General features: G+C 41.5%; 1 protein-coding gene across 1 annotated transcript in view; it reads right to left on the bottom strand.

Annotated features, from left to right (window-relative positions):
• The window catches only part of LOC146521030 (protein NLRC3-like), a 142,451-nt gene extending 124,393 nt beyond the window's left edge, over nt 1-18,058 (bottom strand). The window contains exon 1 of the mRNA XM_085154257.1: nt 17,947-18,058. Within this exon, the coding sequence (XP_085010383.1) occupies nt 17,947-18,008 (62 nt within the window). The 5' untranslated portion in view covers nt 18,009-18,058. The remainder of the gene's footprint in view (nt 1-17,946) is intronic.
• Nucleotides 18,059-18,349: the final 291 nt, after the last annotated feature.

The following is an 18,349-nucleotide window of genomic DNA, read 5'->3' as shown; positions in this document are numbered from 1 at the left end:
CAAGTTTCATTCTGTGAAATCAAAAAAACTGAACAAAAAACATCCAGGTCCAAAACCGAAAAAATTACCAGCTTAGGAGGCCGACAGTGGGACTTTGGTGAAGGCTCTACACTAAAGCTACGTAAAATAGCCGAAGTGTGAAGCTGAAACTGTAAAGCTCTGAGTGAAATAGCTCCAGTGTCTTTCACGTCACAAGAAAATTTCTTATTTCCACGCTGATGAAAGCATCATGCTTTTTTGTCCTGCTGCTTTTATTGAGTCACACTATGAAACTGTGCTGAGCCACAGCTGAACCAGCATCGCTGTACAGCAGACACTTATAGCACTTGGCTGCTTCCATTGAACTCTCTGTAAGGACTTTCAGTTTCCTCTTCTAGTCCCTAAGTGCAGAACAACAAGGTTTCAAATAACTTCGCTCTAGCAGCATCAGCCACAGAAATGCAGAGAAAATGCTTTGGATCTCTTCGTTGTGTTGTATGATGCTGTGTTTCCATATCTGGTGTCTATGTTGCTTTGTGAGGATGGATCACTAATCTACTGCAGCTCCTGATAAACAAGCTGGACCTGAACCTGGGAGCTTCACTTAGAAAAAACTTGTGAGGGGAACGTGTGAGAAGTTTTGTGCAGACAAGTGTGGATTTAGAGTCTGGGACGAGCTCTCCACAGTCTTTGTGGAGATCCACATTCTGTATACTGCCTGTGAGAAGCTGGAGACATGTCTCCTCCAAATCCACTGAGCAGCTGCTCGTGGTGGTGTTAGCTTCATGCACAGCTGGTTATTGTACTGGGAATGTTCTGCAGACGAGTGCAAGCAGTCAGCAGCATTCATTACGAAATGGAGGAAAAAAGAAGAAGAGCATGAGGAACTCAGATAGAGGCTGCAGTGGACACTTTTCATTGTTTTAATGCTCGCTTTCACTTTATCTTTACCAACAACAGCACAAGCAGAGCAGTCTACTGACTGCATGACTGTGACAGCACCCCCTAGTAACTGTAATCCACTACAACATGTAGATGGCCGTCTGCTGCTTATCCTGTTTTCCACTCTCATTGGTTCGTTTGTGCTTGCTTTTAGAATAGCAGTCATTCTGATTGTTAAAAGAAGGCAATCAGCTATAATAAATGTAGCTCCTAAAGCAGTGCTGGTAATAACTACTGAAGCAAATCCAGTATCAAAGCTCAGGGCCATCTGACCTCAGGAATTCGCATGATAAGGTGGGGCCAGGTTTCACAATGAGCTCAACCGATATACCCTGGTTTATTGGGACCCACACCCAGTTTCACACCTTGGCTCAGGCGATTAGAGGATCATCAGGGGGTCCTTTTGTCCCTCTGTGGGGGGATACTCCCACTAGGTTTAAATCTGGGACTCCCCACCATTTGACCTTATAACTGAAGAAGCTTCTCGGATGAGAGGTGAAACATCTTCAAGTAACTTAAAGAAGTCCAGACGCTTTTCTTTGCAAACTCCTTTGACTATCAAAGCTCAGGAATCAACAGGTCCAAACTCCAAACTGTTTCTGTTTCACAGATTGCTATGTGCCGTGACCTTTGACCTGTGAGGGCCACATGTGGGCTACGGGCCATGCGTTGAATATCACTTTTTGAAATGTGAAGATTGTTCTGCTACAGACAATAGACTAAACCAGAGAAGAAAAACTTTACCATGAACATCCTTAGAGTGGATCAGTATAATGTCAGCCTTATGTCTGCAGTTTAGTGTCAGCACAACTTTCACATCATATTTATCTCAGCACAACTAAAACATGGTTACTGACTTCAGAGTTTCAAGTACACATCCTGGACTCTCCAGAAAACCACACAGCTGCTTCACTCCTGAATCCTCCACCGTGTTGTTGTCACTCAGGTCCAGCTCTCTCAGATGGGAAGGGTTGGACTTGAGCGCTGCTGCCAGATAATCACAGCTCATCTCTGACAAACCACAGTCCTCAAATCTGTATAAAGAGTGAAAGGTGTAAGTTTATTAGATAAAGTGTGTGCTTGAAATCATTCAGTGTTTCATCATCTGTTCAGAGCTGAAGAAGGTTCAGAATATAGAAGTTTAGAAAATGGAAACTCCAAACAGCTGAAGTCAACAGGAAGCAGCTTCAAATAAACACAACAAAAGAAAAAAATTTGAATTTTTCAAATGGAAATCGTATATTTTTCATAAAAACATAAAAAAAAAACCCTGAAAAAGTCATGTTTCTCATTCAAGTATCTACAGGCTTCACTTTCAAAGGCAAAGTTGAAAAGAAACTGACATATTACAAGTTCAACAACGCTTTTTTCCAGTCACATTATTAAAGCAGACAAACTACAAGCTCATTTTCATTTCAACAAGTCATCTTCAACACTGGTCTCTATGTGTAGCTGGCTGTGAGACCAGTGCTCAGGGGCCATCTACAAAGTGCAACACTGAAAGAACATCACACACCAATTTGCTTCCAGCACTTTCACACAAACATCTACTGTCATTATTTTCACCAAACTCTGTGGAGTCCTTTATTGGAAATTCAAATGTGATTCAAATGGTCAGACAAAAGAGGGTTATGAGGAAAGATGATGAAAAGTTGTGTATAAGCAGTTATCAAATCATTTTCCTCATAAACCAGACAACATGACTCACAAACATGTTTTTACAAACTCAGTGTTGGACTTTGATCAGAAGGATAACCCTGATGTTTCAAAGTTTATGATGATTTCCTTAGTCTTCTCCACATTCAGGGACAGGTTGTTGTTGCTGCACCACTCAGTCAGATGGTTAACTTCACTCCTGTAGTCGGTCTCATTTTTGTCGCTGATGTGACCTACCACAGTTGTGTCATCTACAAACTCGATGAAGAGGTTGGAACTGTGTCATGGTGTGCAGTCATGGGTCAGCAGAGGGAAGAGAAGAGGAATCAATAGGTATCCTTGGGGAGCCCCTGTATTCAGTGTTCTTATGCTGGAGAGGTTGCTGCCGACCCATTCTGTCTGCTGTCCTCCTATCAGGAAATCTAGCCACCAATTACACTGATCCCCAGCAGATCCAGTTTGTGAATGAGTTGCTGGGGAATGATTGTGTTAAATGCTCAAATGAAGTCTATGAACAGCATTCTAAAGTATAAGTCTCTAGTGTCCAGATGTGTGAGTGAAGGGCAGTTGAAATTGCATCATCAGACAAGCGGTTTGACTGGTATGCGAACTGAAATGGATCAAGGTTGGGGGGAAGAGATGTCTTGGTTTGACACATGACTACCCATTCAAAGCACTTCATAATGATTGAGGTGAGTGCAACCAGTAGTTGTTAAAGCAGGAGGGAGACGACTTCTTTGGTACGGGAATGATGGTGGAGGCTTTGAGACATGTGGGAACGACAGCCTGGCTCAGTGATGCATTAAATATGTCAGTGAATACATCTGAGTTTCACAGCTCAGTCCCTCAGCGCTCATACAGGGATGTTGCTAGCACCTGGAGCTTCATGTGTGATCCTACCTACGCACTATCTGAGGATAGTGTCACCACCTGTTAATTGGGGGTGTGTGGAAGTCTTCTGTGTGGGGGTGTAATTCTGTGCCTCAAAGCGAGCAAAGAATTACTTCAGCTCATTTGGTAAAGAGGTGGAACTGACGGCGGTCTGCGGTGCAGGCTTGTAGTCTGCGTTGGTCTGTATCTCTTTTCACAGCCTCCAACTATCTCTGCTGTCACTAAAGCTTTGTGAAATCCTCCTGGGGTACTGCCTTTTTGCCTCTCTAATGCCAATTGACAAGTTTGCCCCTTGCTGTTTTTAGGCTCACCTCATCCCTGGCTCTGAAGGCCACATTTCTCACCCTCAGAAGCCTGTAGACCTCACCTGTGAGCCATGGTTTCTGATTGGCCCTGACAGTGATAGCGCTGTTCTCTGAGACACCATCTATGCATTTTGAAATGTAGGCAGTGACAGTTTCTGTATATTCCTAAGGTCTGAGTTGTTGCCATGTGCGATGGCCTGTTTAAAGATCTGCCAATCTGTGGCCAAAAACAGTCTTGCAGTGCCTCTGAGGACCATTCTGGGCATACACGTACCTGCTTACAAACTGGTGTGGTGACTTTGACCATAGGCCTGGCATTAGCATAACAGTGATGTGATCAGAGGCAACAAGGTTGGGGGGAGGGTGCTTTGTAATCTCCTCTCTGGGTGGTGAAAACATGTTGTTTCCTCATGTAGGAAACTTAATGTGTTCATGCAGTTTGGGAAACACAGTCTTTGTGTCTGCATCATTGAAATCACCCGCTAGGATGAGAAAAGCATCTGTGTGGGCTGTCTGCTGCTCACTGACATGCTGATACAATTCATTTAGTGCCTGACTTCTGTTGTTGTTATTGGAGCAGGGAGGGATGTAGACAGCAACAAACAGCATGGCTGAAAATTCACTCTAGAGGTAAAATGGTCTGTACTTGATGATCATAAGCTCCAGCAGAGGTGAACAGTGTTTTCAGGCCACAACAGCATCACTACACCAAGCATTGTGGATGTAAACACAGAGTCCTCCTCTGCTCTTTTGGCGAGAGATCAGTCTGCTCTAAAGCATATTAGCTGGTCAAGGGGGCCGAATATTTTTGCAAGCCACTGTAAGTCTACATGATCCAGCTTGTTGTCCAGAGAGTGCTCGGAGGACAGTACGATGGTGTGAATAGCAGGTTTCTGTGAATTAGCTGCTAGCTGACTCCACATGCATCCGTCATTACCCCTCTTCTGTTTCCTCTTGTACCAACTGAGACGTTTCTACTGTGGACGAGATCTAGTAGAGAGGGTCACTGATAGGGATGGGTATCGTTTAGGTTTTATCCAATACCAGTACCAAACCGGTACTTCTGAAATTTTGCAGGTGCTTAAACGGTGCTTGAACCAGTGCTTAAAGAATGGAGAACACAAACTTTGTCCAAAAACCTCTCATGTTTAGCTGTTTTTTTGTAAAAAGAAAACAATGTTAGCCTTTTCTGCAGCTATAGGGGATTTATGGTATCACTCTTGGCTGGAAGCAGTGCTTAATCAATGGGGAAAAAAAAGAACTTTGTCCAAAAACCTCTCATCTTTAGCTGTTTCCCACTTTTTCTTTGGTCATTTTAGCTTTTTTGGCCAGGGTGAAGGGAGTATCTGCCATCAAACAAGAAGACAGCTGCATGTAACTACGATGGTGTTTGCTAGTTCACCTTACGTGCATTAATTTAATAACGTAGTTAGCCTACTAAGCGTAAATTACACACAAACAACATTAAGCTACTGACCCAGAGAAGAACGGCTGCTGCTGCCACCATTATCCGTCATCATTTCTGCTACACTGGCAGGGCTAGGGGCCAGGACTCTCCTCTTCGGGTTTTTGGGGGATGTTGCTAACTCCGGAACCGATAACAGGCACCACACATGCAGCAGATGTCCTGGTGTGAGGTCTCGCAGCAAGCTATCAAATACGGTGCATTTCTTGGCTTTTAAAAAAAAACGCTATGCGTCGCCAGGTGTTTCAGATTCGAGGTGTTACCTCCTTTGCACAGTGTCACCTTAAAGCACTTGTTGCAGGCTGCTGAGTTTGCATCTTTTGCTGTGAAGTACAGTCAGACTTTTGACCGCTTCGCCTTGGGCATTTTTAATCTGTAGCTCTGCTCTAAAGGAATGTACGTACCTGGGCCCGCCTACTACGCTTGCAAAGGTAAAATGATTGGCTGGAATCCAAAGTGTATGACATTACAGGAAAAAAAAGCACCGAAATAAAGCACCGAAATAAAGCATCGAAATGTGCGCTGCTTTTCGGTCTGGTTACTACCGTTTATGTCAGGTGCTTAAACGGTGCAGTGGATACCGGTACCCATCCCTAATCACTGATGGTGCCTCCAAAACAGTCTGTAGTTCCTTACTGTAACTTGTAGCTCTTGTTAGAGTTGATTATTTTAAGATTGGTATTTGTGCAAAGTCACATGACCATTGCTTGCATTTGTGTTGATAAAATGTTTTTTCCTTATTAGGTCGTAGCTCCTGTACATATATGAGATGCAAGCAGCCTCGTTGCTATAGTTTTCCATTGCACATTTAGAAACCACAAGGTTTTGTTCTTCGAAGGTGCAAGACTGCTCACTTCTTCTTTTTACATGCTTAGTGCACATGTTGATTCGTTAAAAGGTTGCCCTTCATGGAGCGACTGGAGATCTTGTGAAAGGTCATGCCATATATGGTGTCAGGAAAATCACACACACAGACGCTGACGTTGCTCACATATGCTTGCCTTGAAAGTATAACCATTTTCACTCAAATAAAAGGAGCCATAAAGGGATTGAGGTTTGGAGTTGGGTGAGCTTAGGTGAGGAGTGAATGACTCTCTCAGAGATCCTGGCCGGGATTTCCTTCTGACAAGTAAAAGATAAAAGCACTGTGGTTTTGCTCTGTTTACAAGAATCGGTCTCTGAGACAGCGAGGTCTGTGAGTTTAGACCTAACAGCTCTTTCACGTATGAAAAGTTTTTGGAATTTCTTCTGTTGATTTTAAACAGGCGCTCACAACTGTATGAGGCTTTTTGTGAAAAAGAACAAGAAAAACAGGAAAAAAAAGATAGGAATACTCTTTTGCCAGGACAAAGAGCAGCTGCTCCTTGTGTCCGCACCGCCATTGGTTAGGAATGACAGCTGTGGATTAATCAGGGTCCCCTCTCTTTGAATTAGGAAAGGTTGGCAGGCTGCTCAGCACCCTGTGGAGGACCACGTATGAGCCGCCAGCCATACATTCAGTATCACTGTTTCAAAGGTGAAAGTTATTACAGTTAATAGACTAAACCAGAGAAGAAGAAAACAGACTATACTATGAAGATCCTCAGTGTGGATCAGTATAATATCAGCCTTATGTCTGCAGTTTAGTGTCAGCACAACATCCACATCATATTCATCTCAGCACAACTAAAACATGGTGACTGACCTCAGAGTTTCAAGTCCACATCCTGGACTCTCCAGAAAACCACACAGATGCTTCACTCCTGAATCCTGCAGATTATTGTAGCTCAGATCCAGCTCTCTCAGATGGGAGGGGTTGGACTTCATTGCTGCTGCCAGATAATCACAGCTCATCTCTGACAAACCACAGCTCCACAAACTTTATAAAGAATGAAAGATGCAAGTTTATTACAGAAAGTGTGTGCTTGAAGTCATTCAGTGTTTCATAATTTATTCAGAGCTGAAGAAAGTTCAGAGTGTAGAAGTTTCGAAAATGGAAACTCCAAACAGCTAAAGCAAACAGAAAGCAGCTTAAAAAACCCCAACAATAACAGAAATAAATGTTCAAATTAAAGTTGTGCATTTCTAGAAAGAGTATTTTAAAGACAGCGTCGCTATTGATCATCTTCTGTTCAGTAAAAGTTTGGTTTTCCACATGTGAGTGTTTATGATGCACAGAAGACTGAGTGCAAAGAAGGAGCGAGGATGACAGAGAAATGGTACAAGAGCATCAACACCAGTGAGGAAATTTCCAGAAGGATTTTGGAACCTGTTGGATTAAATCAGAAAACCAAGTTGTTACAAAGAAACTCCATCATATTATTGCTTAGCATGTCCCAGGGTTCCTCTGGGATGTTTGGAACTTGTAGAAGTGCACCATTTTCTAATGATTATAGTCTAAAGTCAGAATATGACAAACTCAATAATAATTGATCAACAAATTGATTTACTCTGCCTTACAGAAACCTGTTTGCAGCAGGATGATTATGTTAGTTTAAATGAATCAACACCCCACGAGTCAATCTAACTACCAGAATCCTCGAAGCACGAGGCGGTGTGGCAGCAATTTTTCACACCAGCCTATTAATTAACGAAAGACCAAGACAGACTTTTAATTCATTTGAAAGCCGGATGCTTAGCCTCGTCCACCCCAGCTGTAAAACTCAGAAACCAGTCTTACTTGTTATCGTCTATCGTCCACCTGGGCCTTACACAGAGTTTCTCTCTGATTTCTCAGACTTTTTATCTGATTTAGTTCTCAGTTCAGATAAAATAATTATTGTGGGTGATTTTAACATCCATGTAGATGCTAAAAATGACAGCCTCAACATGGCATTTAATCTGTTATTAGACTCAATTGGCTTCTCTCAAAATGTAAAATAACCCACCCAGCACTTTAATCACACTCTAGATCTTGTTTTAACATATGGAATAGAAACTGAACATTTAACAGTGTTTCCTGAAAACCCTCTCCTGTCTGATCATTTCCTGATAACATTTACATTTACAATAATTGATTACACAGCAGTGGAGAGTAGACTTTATCACAGTAGATGTCTTTCTGAAAGCGCTGTAACTAAGTTTAAGAATATAATCCACCCACTGTTATCATCTTCAATGACCTGTACCTAGAGCAGAGCAGCTATCTGAACGCTACCCCAGCAGAGGTTGATTATGTTGTTATTAATTTTACCTCCTACCTTTATAGGGGTGTGCCATATAAACGATGTACGATAGAAACGATATCAATTTGGCCAACGATAGAGGTTTTGACTATACCGCTCTATCGCGATAGCGCATGTTGATTAGGGATGGGTACCGGTGTCCGGTGCCATGATGGCACCGGTTCTGACATAAACGGTAGTAATCAGACCGAAAAGCAGCGCACATTTCGGTGCTTCATTTCGGTGCTTTTTTTTTCCTGAGCTGTGACACACTTTGAATTCTAGCCAATCATTTTACGTTTCCGAGGATAGTAGGCGGGCCCAGGTACGTGCGTACTTTTAGAGCAGAGCTACAGATTAAAAATGCCCAAGGCGAAGCAGTCAAAAGTCTGGCTGTACTTCACAGCAAAATATGCAAACTCAGCAGCCTGCAACAAGTGCTTTAAGCTGATACTGTGATACTGTCAAAGGAGGTAACACCTCAAATCCGATGAAACACCTGGCGACACATAGCGTGTTTTTTTTAAGCAGAAAAATGCGCCGTATTTGATAGCTTGCTGCGAGACCTCACACCGAGCGCATCTCCTGCGGGTGTGGTGGTGACGGATGATGATGGCAGCAGCAGCCGTTCTTCTCTGCGTGAGTAGCTTCATGATGTTCGTGTGTAATTTACGTTCAGTAGGCTAACCACGTTATTACATTAATGCATGTAAGGTGAACTAGCAAACATCATCATAGCTACATGCGGCTGTCTTCTTGTTTGATGGCAGATACTCCCTTCACCCTGGCCAAAAAGGCTAAAATGACCAAATAAAAAGTGGGAAACAGTTAAACATGAGAGGTTTTTGGACAAAGTTTGTTTTTGTTTAAGCACTGCTTCCAGCCAAGAGTGATGCCATATATGCCCTATAGCTGCAGAAAAGGCTAACATTGTTATCTTTTTACAAAAAAACAGCTAAACATGAGAGGTTTTTGGACCAATTTTGTGTTCTCCATTCTTTAAGCACCGGTTTGAGCACCGTTTAAGCACCGGCACCGTTTCAAAAGTACCAGTTTGGCACCGGTATCGGATAAAACCTAAACGATACCCATCCCTAATGTTGATGATGTCATCAAGCTGCGCCTGTTTTGGTCGAAAGCATCGCAGCGGCTACAACCATTATCATCTGCAAATTATGCCGGGCGACAGTCATAGCAAAGAGATGAAGCACTTTTGAAATATGGGGAAAGCCAAAAACCACGTTTCCTCCACTTCCGTAACATTGATTCATTAATGTTGAATTCTCTGCAGCTGCTCTGTTCCCATGTTGTTGCAGTATATTAATAACCAACCTTGTATTGTGGATGAATAATCTCAGTTGTTCTCCTGACTGAAGTTTGGCCCGTGTATAGCATCCTGCTATGCGATTGCATTTGTCCCTGACCACCAGAATCCCTCACGTTAACTTTTATCGAGTGGAAAAGAAGTTGGCATTCATCCTCCAGCTTTACTGAGCTAATGTTATGCTAACATAGCTGTGTCGCTATGCAATCACGTAGCACAACATTATATACCAGGTAGTCCAACTTCAGTAACACTACAAACGCCACTGCTGTTTAGTTTTCTGTCTTCATTTATGTTGAAAGTGGTAGCAGAGCTGTACATTTTAATTAGTTTCAAAAATCTCTCAGTCAGAACATGGTATGTCATATTTAGGTGTAAACTAGCGAGCTAACTTCCTGTTAACTTCTAACTCCGTTAAATTTAATAAATTCTGTTTTCATGGATGCATGGATGTTAAACTTAATTGTTATACCTGATAAAGCAGCAACGCTGATGATTTTATTAACGATGAAAGAATTTAGACCGTTTTTAACTCTCAGTGTTTGATTGACTTTGGGACCTGAAGAGGACGAGGTTTTGGACCCAGATTACTCCGCGAAGCTCCTCACTACAGCAGCCGTAATGCTCTGACAATCCATCAAGCAGTGCAGCTTACCAAAGTTGTACTAAAACATTTTTTAACAGATTTCTGCAGCCAAAATCGGTTCGAGGTCAGTAAGCACAACCAGAATTCATACATAAGGCACACTAGAATATATCGCGATATATATCGTTACCGCACATGCTTCAGATAATATCGTGATATGAATTTTAGGCCATATCACCCAGCCCTACTCTTCACTACGTATGACTCTGGATACTGTAGCTCCTGTGAAAATTAGTGCCTCAAATCAGAAGTACCTGACTCCGTGGTATAATTCTCAAACACGTAGCCTAAAGCAGATAACTCGTAAGCTGGAAAGGAAATGGTGTGTCATAAATATAGAGGGTCATCATTTAGCCTGGAGAAATAGTTTGCTGCTTTATAAGAAAGCCCTCCGCAAACCCAGAACATCTTACTATTCGTCACTGATTGAAGAAAATAAGAACAACCCCAGGTTTCTCTTCAGCACTGTAGCCAGGCTGACAAAAAGTCAGAGCTCTACTGAGCCAACAATCCCTTTAATGTTAACTAGTAATGACTTCATGAACTTCTTCACAAATGGAATTTTTATCATTAGAGAAAAAATTACCAATGATCATCCCACAGATGTAATATTATCTACAGCTACTTTTAGTACCATTGATGTTAAGTTAGACTCTTTTTCTCCAATTAATCTTTCTGAGTTAACTTCAATAATTACTTCCTCCAAACCATCAATGTGTCTTTTAGACCTCATTACTTTTAGTCCTTGTCACACACTGAGGTTAATTATGGAGTTCCACAGGGTTCAGTGCTAGGACCAATTCTGTTTACATTATAAATGCTTCCCTTAGGCAGCATCATTAGAAGACATAGCATACATTTTCACTGCTATAAAGATGACACCCAGCTCTATCTATCCATGAAGCCAGATAACACACACCAATTAGTTAAACTGCAGGAATGTCTTAAAGACATAAAGACCTGGATGGCCACTAACTTTCTGCTTCTTAATTTAGATCAAACTGAGGTTATTGTACTCGGCCCTGAAAAGCTTAGACATATGGCATCCAACCAGATTCTTACTCTGGATGGCATTACCTTGGCCTCCAGTTACACTGTGAGGAACCTTGGAGTCATTTTTGACGAGGACATGTCCTTCAATGCACATATTAAACAAATATGTTAGACTGCTTTCTTCCATTTGCTAATATCTCTAAAATTCGAAATATTCTGTCTCTTAGTGACGCTAAAAAACTAGTTCATGCATTTATTACTTCCAGGCTGGACAACTGTAATTCCTTATTATCAGGAAGTCCTAAAAACTCCCTGAAAAGTCTTCAGCTAATCCAAAATGCTGCAGCAAGAGTACTGACACGGACTAGAAAGAGAGAGCAGATTTCTCCTTTTTTGGCTTCCCTTCATTGGTTTCCTGTTAAATCCAGAATTGAATTCAAAATCCTGCTCCTCACATACAAGGTCTTAAATAATCAGGCCCCATCTTATCTTAATGACCTTGCAGTGCCATATCACCCAATTAGAGCACTTCGCTCTCGCTCTGCAGGCCTACTTGTTGTTCCTAGAGTATTTAAAAGTAGAATGGGAGGCAGAGCCTTCAGTTTTCAGGCCCCTCTTCTGTGGAACCAGCTTCCAGTATGGATTCAGGAGACAGACACTATCTCTACTTTTAAGATTAGTCTTAAAACTTTCCTTTTTGCTAAAACATATAGTTAGGGCTGGACCAGGTGTCCCTGAATCCTCCCTTAGTTATTCTGCAATAGACGTAGGCTGCCGGGGATTCCCATGATGCATTGAGTTTTTCCTTTCCAGTCACCTTTCTCACTCACTATGTGTTAACAGACCTCTCTGCATCGAATCATATCTGTTATTAATCTCTGTCTCTCTTCCACAGCATGTCTTTATCCTGTTTTCCGTCTCTCGCCCCAATCGGTCGCAGCAGATGGCTGCCCCTCTCTGAGCATGGTTTTGTCGGAGGTTTCTTCCTGTTAAAAGGGAGTTTTTCCTTCCCACTTTCACCAAAGTGCTTGCTCATAGGGGGTCATATGATTTTTGGTTTTTTCTCTCTATCTATTATTGTGCGATCTGCTGTACAATATAAAGCGCCTTGAGGCGACTTTTGTTGTGATTTGCCGCTATATAAATAAAATTGAATTGAATTGAATCACTTCTACATATAAATGGTAAATGGCCTGTATTTGTATAGCGCTTTACACTACATTCAGTCATCCACACATACATTCACACACTGGTGATGGCAAGCTATATCAACACATAATTAAACATGGTTTTAATCAAACTGCATCAGATTATTGTTGATCAACAGAAATCCTTGGGCTCAGCTCCACAAAGATTTCCAGTTTGTTTACTGTTAATGCAACATGTACAACAGGTCCTGAGAAACATTAGCAGTATGACAGCTGAGTGTCAGCTTCTTCTTATCATTCATCACACTTTGTTTTCATTCATGTCCTCCTCATATTTACTTTTTAACATTATTACAGTTCAGTCACAGATTCACTCAAACACATGATCATGATTCATGCAGATTTGAGGAGCACACATCTGTTAGCTGTTCTTTCTTTCATGATTAAGCTTGTACACTGATCTACAGCTGACTGACACTGAGTCATTTCCTCATTCATAAAGTCAAAGCTCAGAGGAGAGTGTGCATCTGCACAAATTTACCTTGTTACAAAATCAGAAATCCCAGTTAAACATTGGTTTGCTAAACATAAAGCTTTTACAGCCAATCAGTCATCAATATATCAGGATGGGGACGGCAATGACATCACAGATTTACCATCAGATCAGAATAAAATCTATGACCTCCATCTTTGTAACTCTGAGACTCTTTGGATAGTGTTGATATCAGATTGGAAGTTTCCTGCACTGCAAACATTGACTGTGTTGCACACTGATCAGTGATCAGTCATTGTTTGATTAAAATCAATCACACTGATCGATTCATCTGATCAAAGTTCAAGCTGCTCAATGATAAGCATAGACATTATAATAAATGATGGATTTTGTATAAACTTTATTGAGTCTATGATGATGACAGAGTGTCCCACACTGATTCAAACTCTACTTCCTCCTGTTTTTATATCACGCTCAGCACTGACACGTCTTCATATTCCTGCTCCTCTGGATTCACACAGAGCTTTTGCTATTTATTTACCCGTTGCCATTGTGAATCATAGTGTCGGACTTCGTGACTCAGACTGAGCATGCTCAGAGCTGATTGACCTGACTCTGATCAGCTCATCTGCAACTGGAAGGTACTTCCTGGAAAATAGCTTATTATCTAATATGAGCTGATTATTGTTATTATTGCCTTATTCTCGTCACAGAGCACTGCAATTTCAGACTACATGCTTACTTGTGCTTCCTGGGATATTAAAAAGTAGAAGTTTAAAAGTGTTTCTAATAAAAAGCTATGAAAAAAAATGCTTGTGTTTTTTAACTGTTGCTGGATCACTGATTTCACACTGTTGCAGTCAAAGCTGGAAAAAAATTCCAAGTAAACTTCATATTCACCAAAACGCAGTGTGATGTCATTAGGAAATGTCTCAGCCTACAGCTTACATGAAAGCATCTGACTACCTGACCGGGTAGCATTACCTATCATGCCGTGCAGCAGTGTCAGTTTGTAAATGTGCAATAATTCCTGCTCCAGGAATTATTTCACAGATGCTTTGTGCTGTGACCTTTGACCTGCTAAAGAGAGTCAGCTGTGGGTTATTCATTTTTGTGTCTGATACTTAGACCTGTGAATAAGAATGCTACACAGTTAATCGGGGTTCCCTCTCTCTGAATTAGGAAAGGTCGGCAGGCCATGTGTGGGCCACGGGCCATACGTTGAGTATCACTGTTTAAATGTGAATATTGTTCTGCTACAGTCAATAGACTAAATCAGAGAAGAAGAAAACAGACTTTTCCATGAAGATCCTCCAATATATACTCCTGCTAGTATAATATCAGCCTGATGTCTGCAGTTTAGTGTCAGCACAACTTTCACATCATATACATCTCAGAACAACTAAAACATGGTGACTGACCTCAGAATTTCAAGTCCACATCCTGGACTTTCCAGAAAACCACAAAGCTGCTTCACTCCTGAATCCTGCAGGTCGTTCAGGCTCAGGTCCAGCTCTCTCAGATGGGAGAGGTTGGACTTCAGTGCTGCTGCCAGATACTCACAGCTCATCTCTGACAAACCACAGATCCTCAATCTGTATAAAGAATAAAAGATGTAAGTTTATTAGACAAAGTGTGAGCTTGAAATCATTCAGTGCTTCATAATCTGTTCAGAACTGAAGAAGTTTCAGAATGTAGAAGTTTACAAAACGGTAACTTCAAACAGCTGAAGCCAACGGGAAGCAGCTTCAAACAAACACAACAAGAGAAAAACCATTAAAGTTTTACTTTTCTAACGAGAGTATTTTAAAGATAGCGTCACTGATGATCATCTTCTGTTCAGCAAACCTTTGGATGACCTTTCTGTCTTTATGTTCATGAATGATGCTGTAACTCTGTGACTGTCACCAGTATTGTTACATCCTTTTTTCCTGAATTTCCACAGCTCTTATAACAGCAGTGTACATTAACCTGCAGGCACACACTGCCTCTGCTTCAGCACTGTTTATGATGCACAAACTGCAGGAACCAAACTCATACTGGCTTATTTGAATCATGTCTGTTTACAAAGACACTTTGAGGCTTTTATCAGTGTGTTTCCTGTCCTACTAGGAGTGATCAAACTCTGTTCTGGATCAGTAAGGGATGGTTTCCAGCCAAAGAAAGACCAACGCTGTACTTTTTGTGCATTTATGGCAGTAACATCAGCGCTGTATTGTTGGAACAACACCACACACCCGATGAACAATGAGGACAAATAAAAGGCGATTGAGAAGACCATGGTGGTGTAGAAAGACCGGTAGGGGCTCCAAGACTGAGGAACAGAGACATCAGACTGAGTACCAGCTGAAGGTGCTGCAGTGATTTGGGGAGCTCATTCCAATCTGAGGCTGTACCATGTGAACTACGTGGGCCACAGTTTCTTCACCGACTTCAGCCAAATGAACATCTGGAGATCCATCTGTGCAGGAGCGAGTGATGAGCCGTTTTATCATATACACAGATTCTCTCATCAGCTGCTCTAATGTGAGCGCACTGCTTGAATCTGCTTGAGCAGCAGTATATTGCTGGTGTTGTTTCTTTCTATTTAAAGATATGGGACTAAACCACAGGAGCTCTTTATCCTGTTCTTCACTCTCATTGGTTCTTTGTGTGCTTGCTTTTAGAATAGTAGTCATTCTTATGGTTAAAAGAAGACAATTGGTTGTGACTAACACTTAGCCCCTTTAATATGATCCACCCCAGGCTGCTGAGGGAGAAGTTGGAGGACATGCAGGCGGAGGTTCCACTGGTCCAGTGGATCAGTGACTGCCTGACGGGATTGACCACAGTTTCTGAGAATGCAGAGCTGTGGTCAGAGAGCCTGAACAACAGCATAGGATCACTCCATAGAACTGCGCTATCCCCTTTCCTCTTCACCATCTATACGGCCAACTTCAAGTACATCACAGAAACTTGTCTCCTCCAGAAATTCTCTGATGACACAGCCATTATTAAAACCATGGAAATGGGACGAGAAGAGGAGTACAGTGGACTGATTGATCGCTTCGTGGTGTGAGGAGAAACACCTGCAGCAGAATGTGGCCAAAGAAAGGAGCTGGTGGTGGACTTCAGGAGAAACAGATCCCGACCCCCCTCTGTCTGCATTGGTGGGACTGACGTTGAAATAGTCACATCCTACAAATATCTTGGAGTTCAACTGAATCGCAAGCTGGAGTGGTCTGCCAACACAGACAATGCCTACAAAAAAGCTATGAAGGCTCAGTTTCATCAATGTATGCAGCAGGCTACTCTTTGTTTTATCAGTCTGTTGTTGAGAGTACCATCTTCTTTGCTGTGGCAGAAAGAAGGAACACGAGAAGCTGCAGAAGTAGCAAGGGCTGAGAGAAGACCTTGAGAAGACGTGGAGGGAGAAGGTCCGCAAAGGCGAGTGAGGAATTAGTTTTAATATAAATCTTTATCTGTTTAGTGTGGAACAGTCTTTCAAACAGTGATCTTATGAAACACAGTCCCAGTTAAAATGTGTTGTTTCAAGTAAAACATGACTTATACTGCTCTGATGCAGTTTCTGACATCTTTTGTCCCAGTTGTTAAAACAGAAAAAGGCACCCTACTGGACATTTAACACAGGGGCTTAACTGTGACTAAAAACAGACCTGCAGTACAAACGTATTTTGGAGCAGTGTGTGAATAAAAAGTCCCCCAGTTGTAAACAAAAACACTGATCACAACAGTAGCAGTGATGATGACGCTGGTACAGTTTAACTTGGAAACGAAGTCTGTTTACACAAACTGAGAAAAGAGGTTGTAACTGAGATAATGCACTAAGATTGAGTGTATCATAAGATATGAAGTCCAAGCTTTACCTTTGAATTGGATACAATTATGGCAGCCATAACAGATAAAGAAAAGAAGAGGCACTCAACTCAAGATTAGTTTCAAACCAAGTCACGACTAAAACATCAGAAGTGCTGTGAAACAGAATTTGCCCCCTCCTAATTTCTTTTTGATCATTTGTTACATGTTGCTTTTTGTTTGTGTGTGGGTAGTAATACTGACTCAAGCTTTCCAAAACTGCAGTTGAGGGCAATTAATTTTTCATATAGGGGCAAAAGTCTCTATGTGAAAGACTCATTGAAATTTATTGCAAATGTAGTTCTTGTTGCCATGTGTGACAGAGCCAATTATGTAAAGGCGCAGGGTAGGTTTGGTTAGCTTTTTTCCCTCTTAAAAAAAAGGAAATCATCATTTACAAACCTCTTTTTGTATTTAATCAGCATCTCTTTCTCTAATATTAAAATTTGTTTGATGATCTATAACATGCAATTATGAGAAATATGCAAAACAAATAGAAACCCCAACCCTTGGTAGATTAGTGTAGTACAGATTAATAACTGATGTGTAATTTTATCAAAATTCAACAATGTTGTGTTGTTGTCACCATATTTTTTCCAGGATGATAAATTCTTAAGTTCACAAAATTAGATTATTTTTTCACAGCTGAAAAACAATAACATTTATTCTCTATGGAAATCTGCATCCTCCACTCCAAAGGTGACAATCTGAAGATAAAATATGGTTTTGTTCCCTGTGATTAAATCTGAGCATACAGTGTTGTCCTGATGGAGTCTCATTAACAGTAGCCAGTATGATCCAGGCTTTAGCTGCTGGGTCTCTTTGTGACCTCTTTAACAGATCAGACACAAAGACATGAGAATCAGAGACAGAGCAGCTCTGTTCTTTAAAGACAAACATGAACCCACTCAGTACACACTTTCCCCACAGATATGAGCATCACTCTGTGGGGAAATCAATCAACAAACGACTGAGTCTAATATTTTTACCTTTGTTGTTTCATTGTTTTCTTTTTAATGAATCTTTGTAAAAATCTAAGGATGTTTCAGGTTATATTTATCCAGGAAAACACAAACATCTAAAGGAGCTCATGACAGGTCTCTGACCTAGTTGGTCCAGGTTCAGCACTGAAGTCTGGAGGTTGAGGTTTGGACCTGTCACTCCTCATAGATGGACAGCTGGCTCCTGCAGACTCTGCTCTGTCCTCCTCTTCCTCCATCATCATCTTCTTGCAGGTTTCAGTCAGTCTGAGAGGTAAACCACAAACACTCAGTGAGTTCACATTAACAGAAGTAACTGAGTTACAGTCGCTGACCTCTGACCTGTCATGTAACCTAAAAACCAGGTCACATGGTCCACATCAGGGATCAGAGAAACCTGATCTTACCTGCAGAACATTAGGAACAGCTCTGAGTCAGATGCAGTCAGCTCTCTGCAAACTCCAACCTCAGTATAAAACTATATTAAAAGCTCTTTTATGGCCATGCAGACACTTTAGGATCACATGAT

This window comes from Neolamprologus multifasciatus, chromosome 3 (genome assembly GCF_963576455.1).
Source record: "Neolamprologus multifasciatus chromosome 3, fNeoMul1.2, whole genome shotgun sequence".
Lineage (NCBI taxonomy): Eukaryota > Metazoa > Chordata > Actinopteri > Cichliformes > Cichlidae > Neolamprologus > Neolamprologus multifasciatus.
The sequence above is the reverse complement of the archived record's forward strand: the minus strand, read 5'-3'. Positions and strand labels throughout refer to the sequence as shown.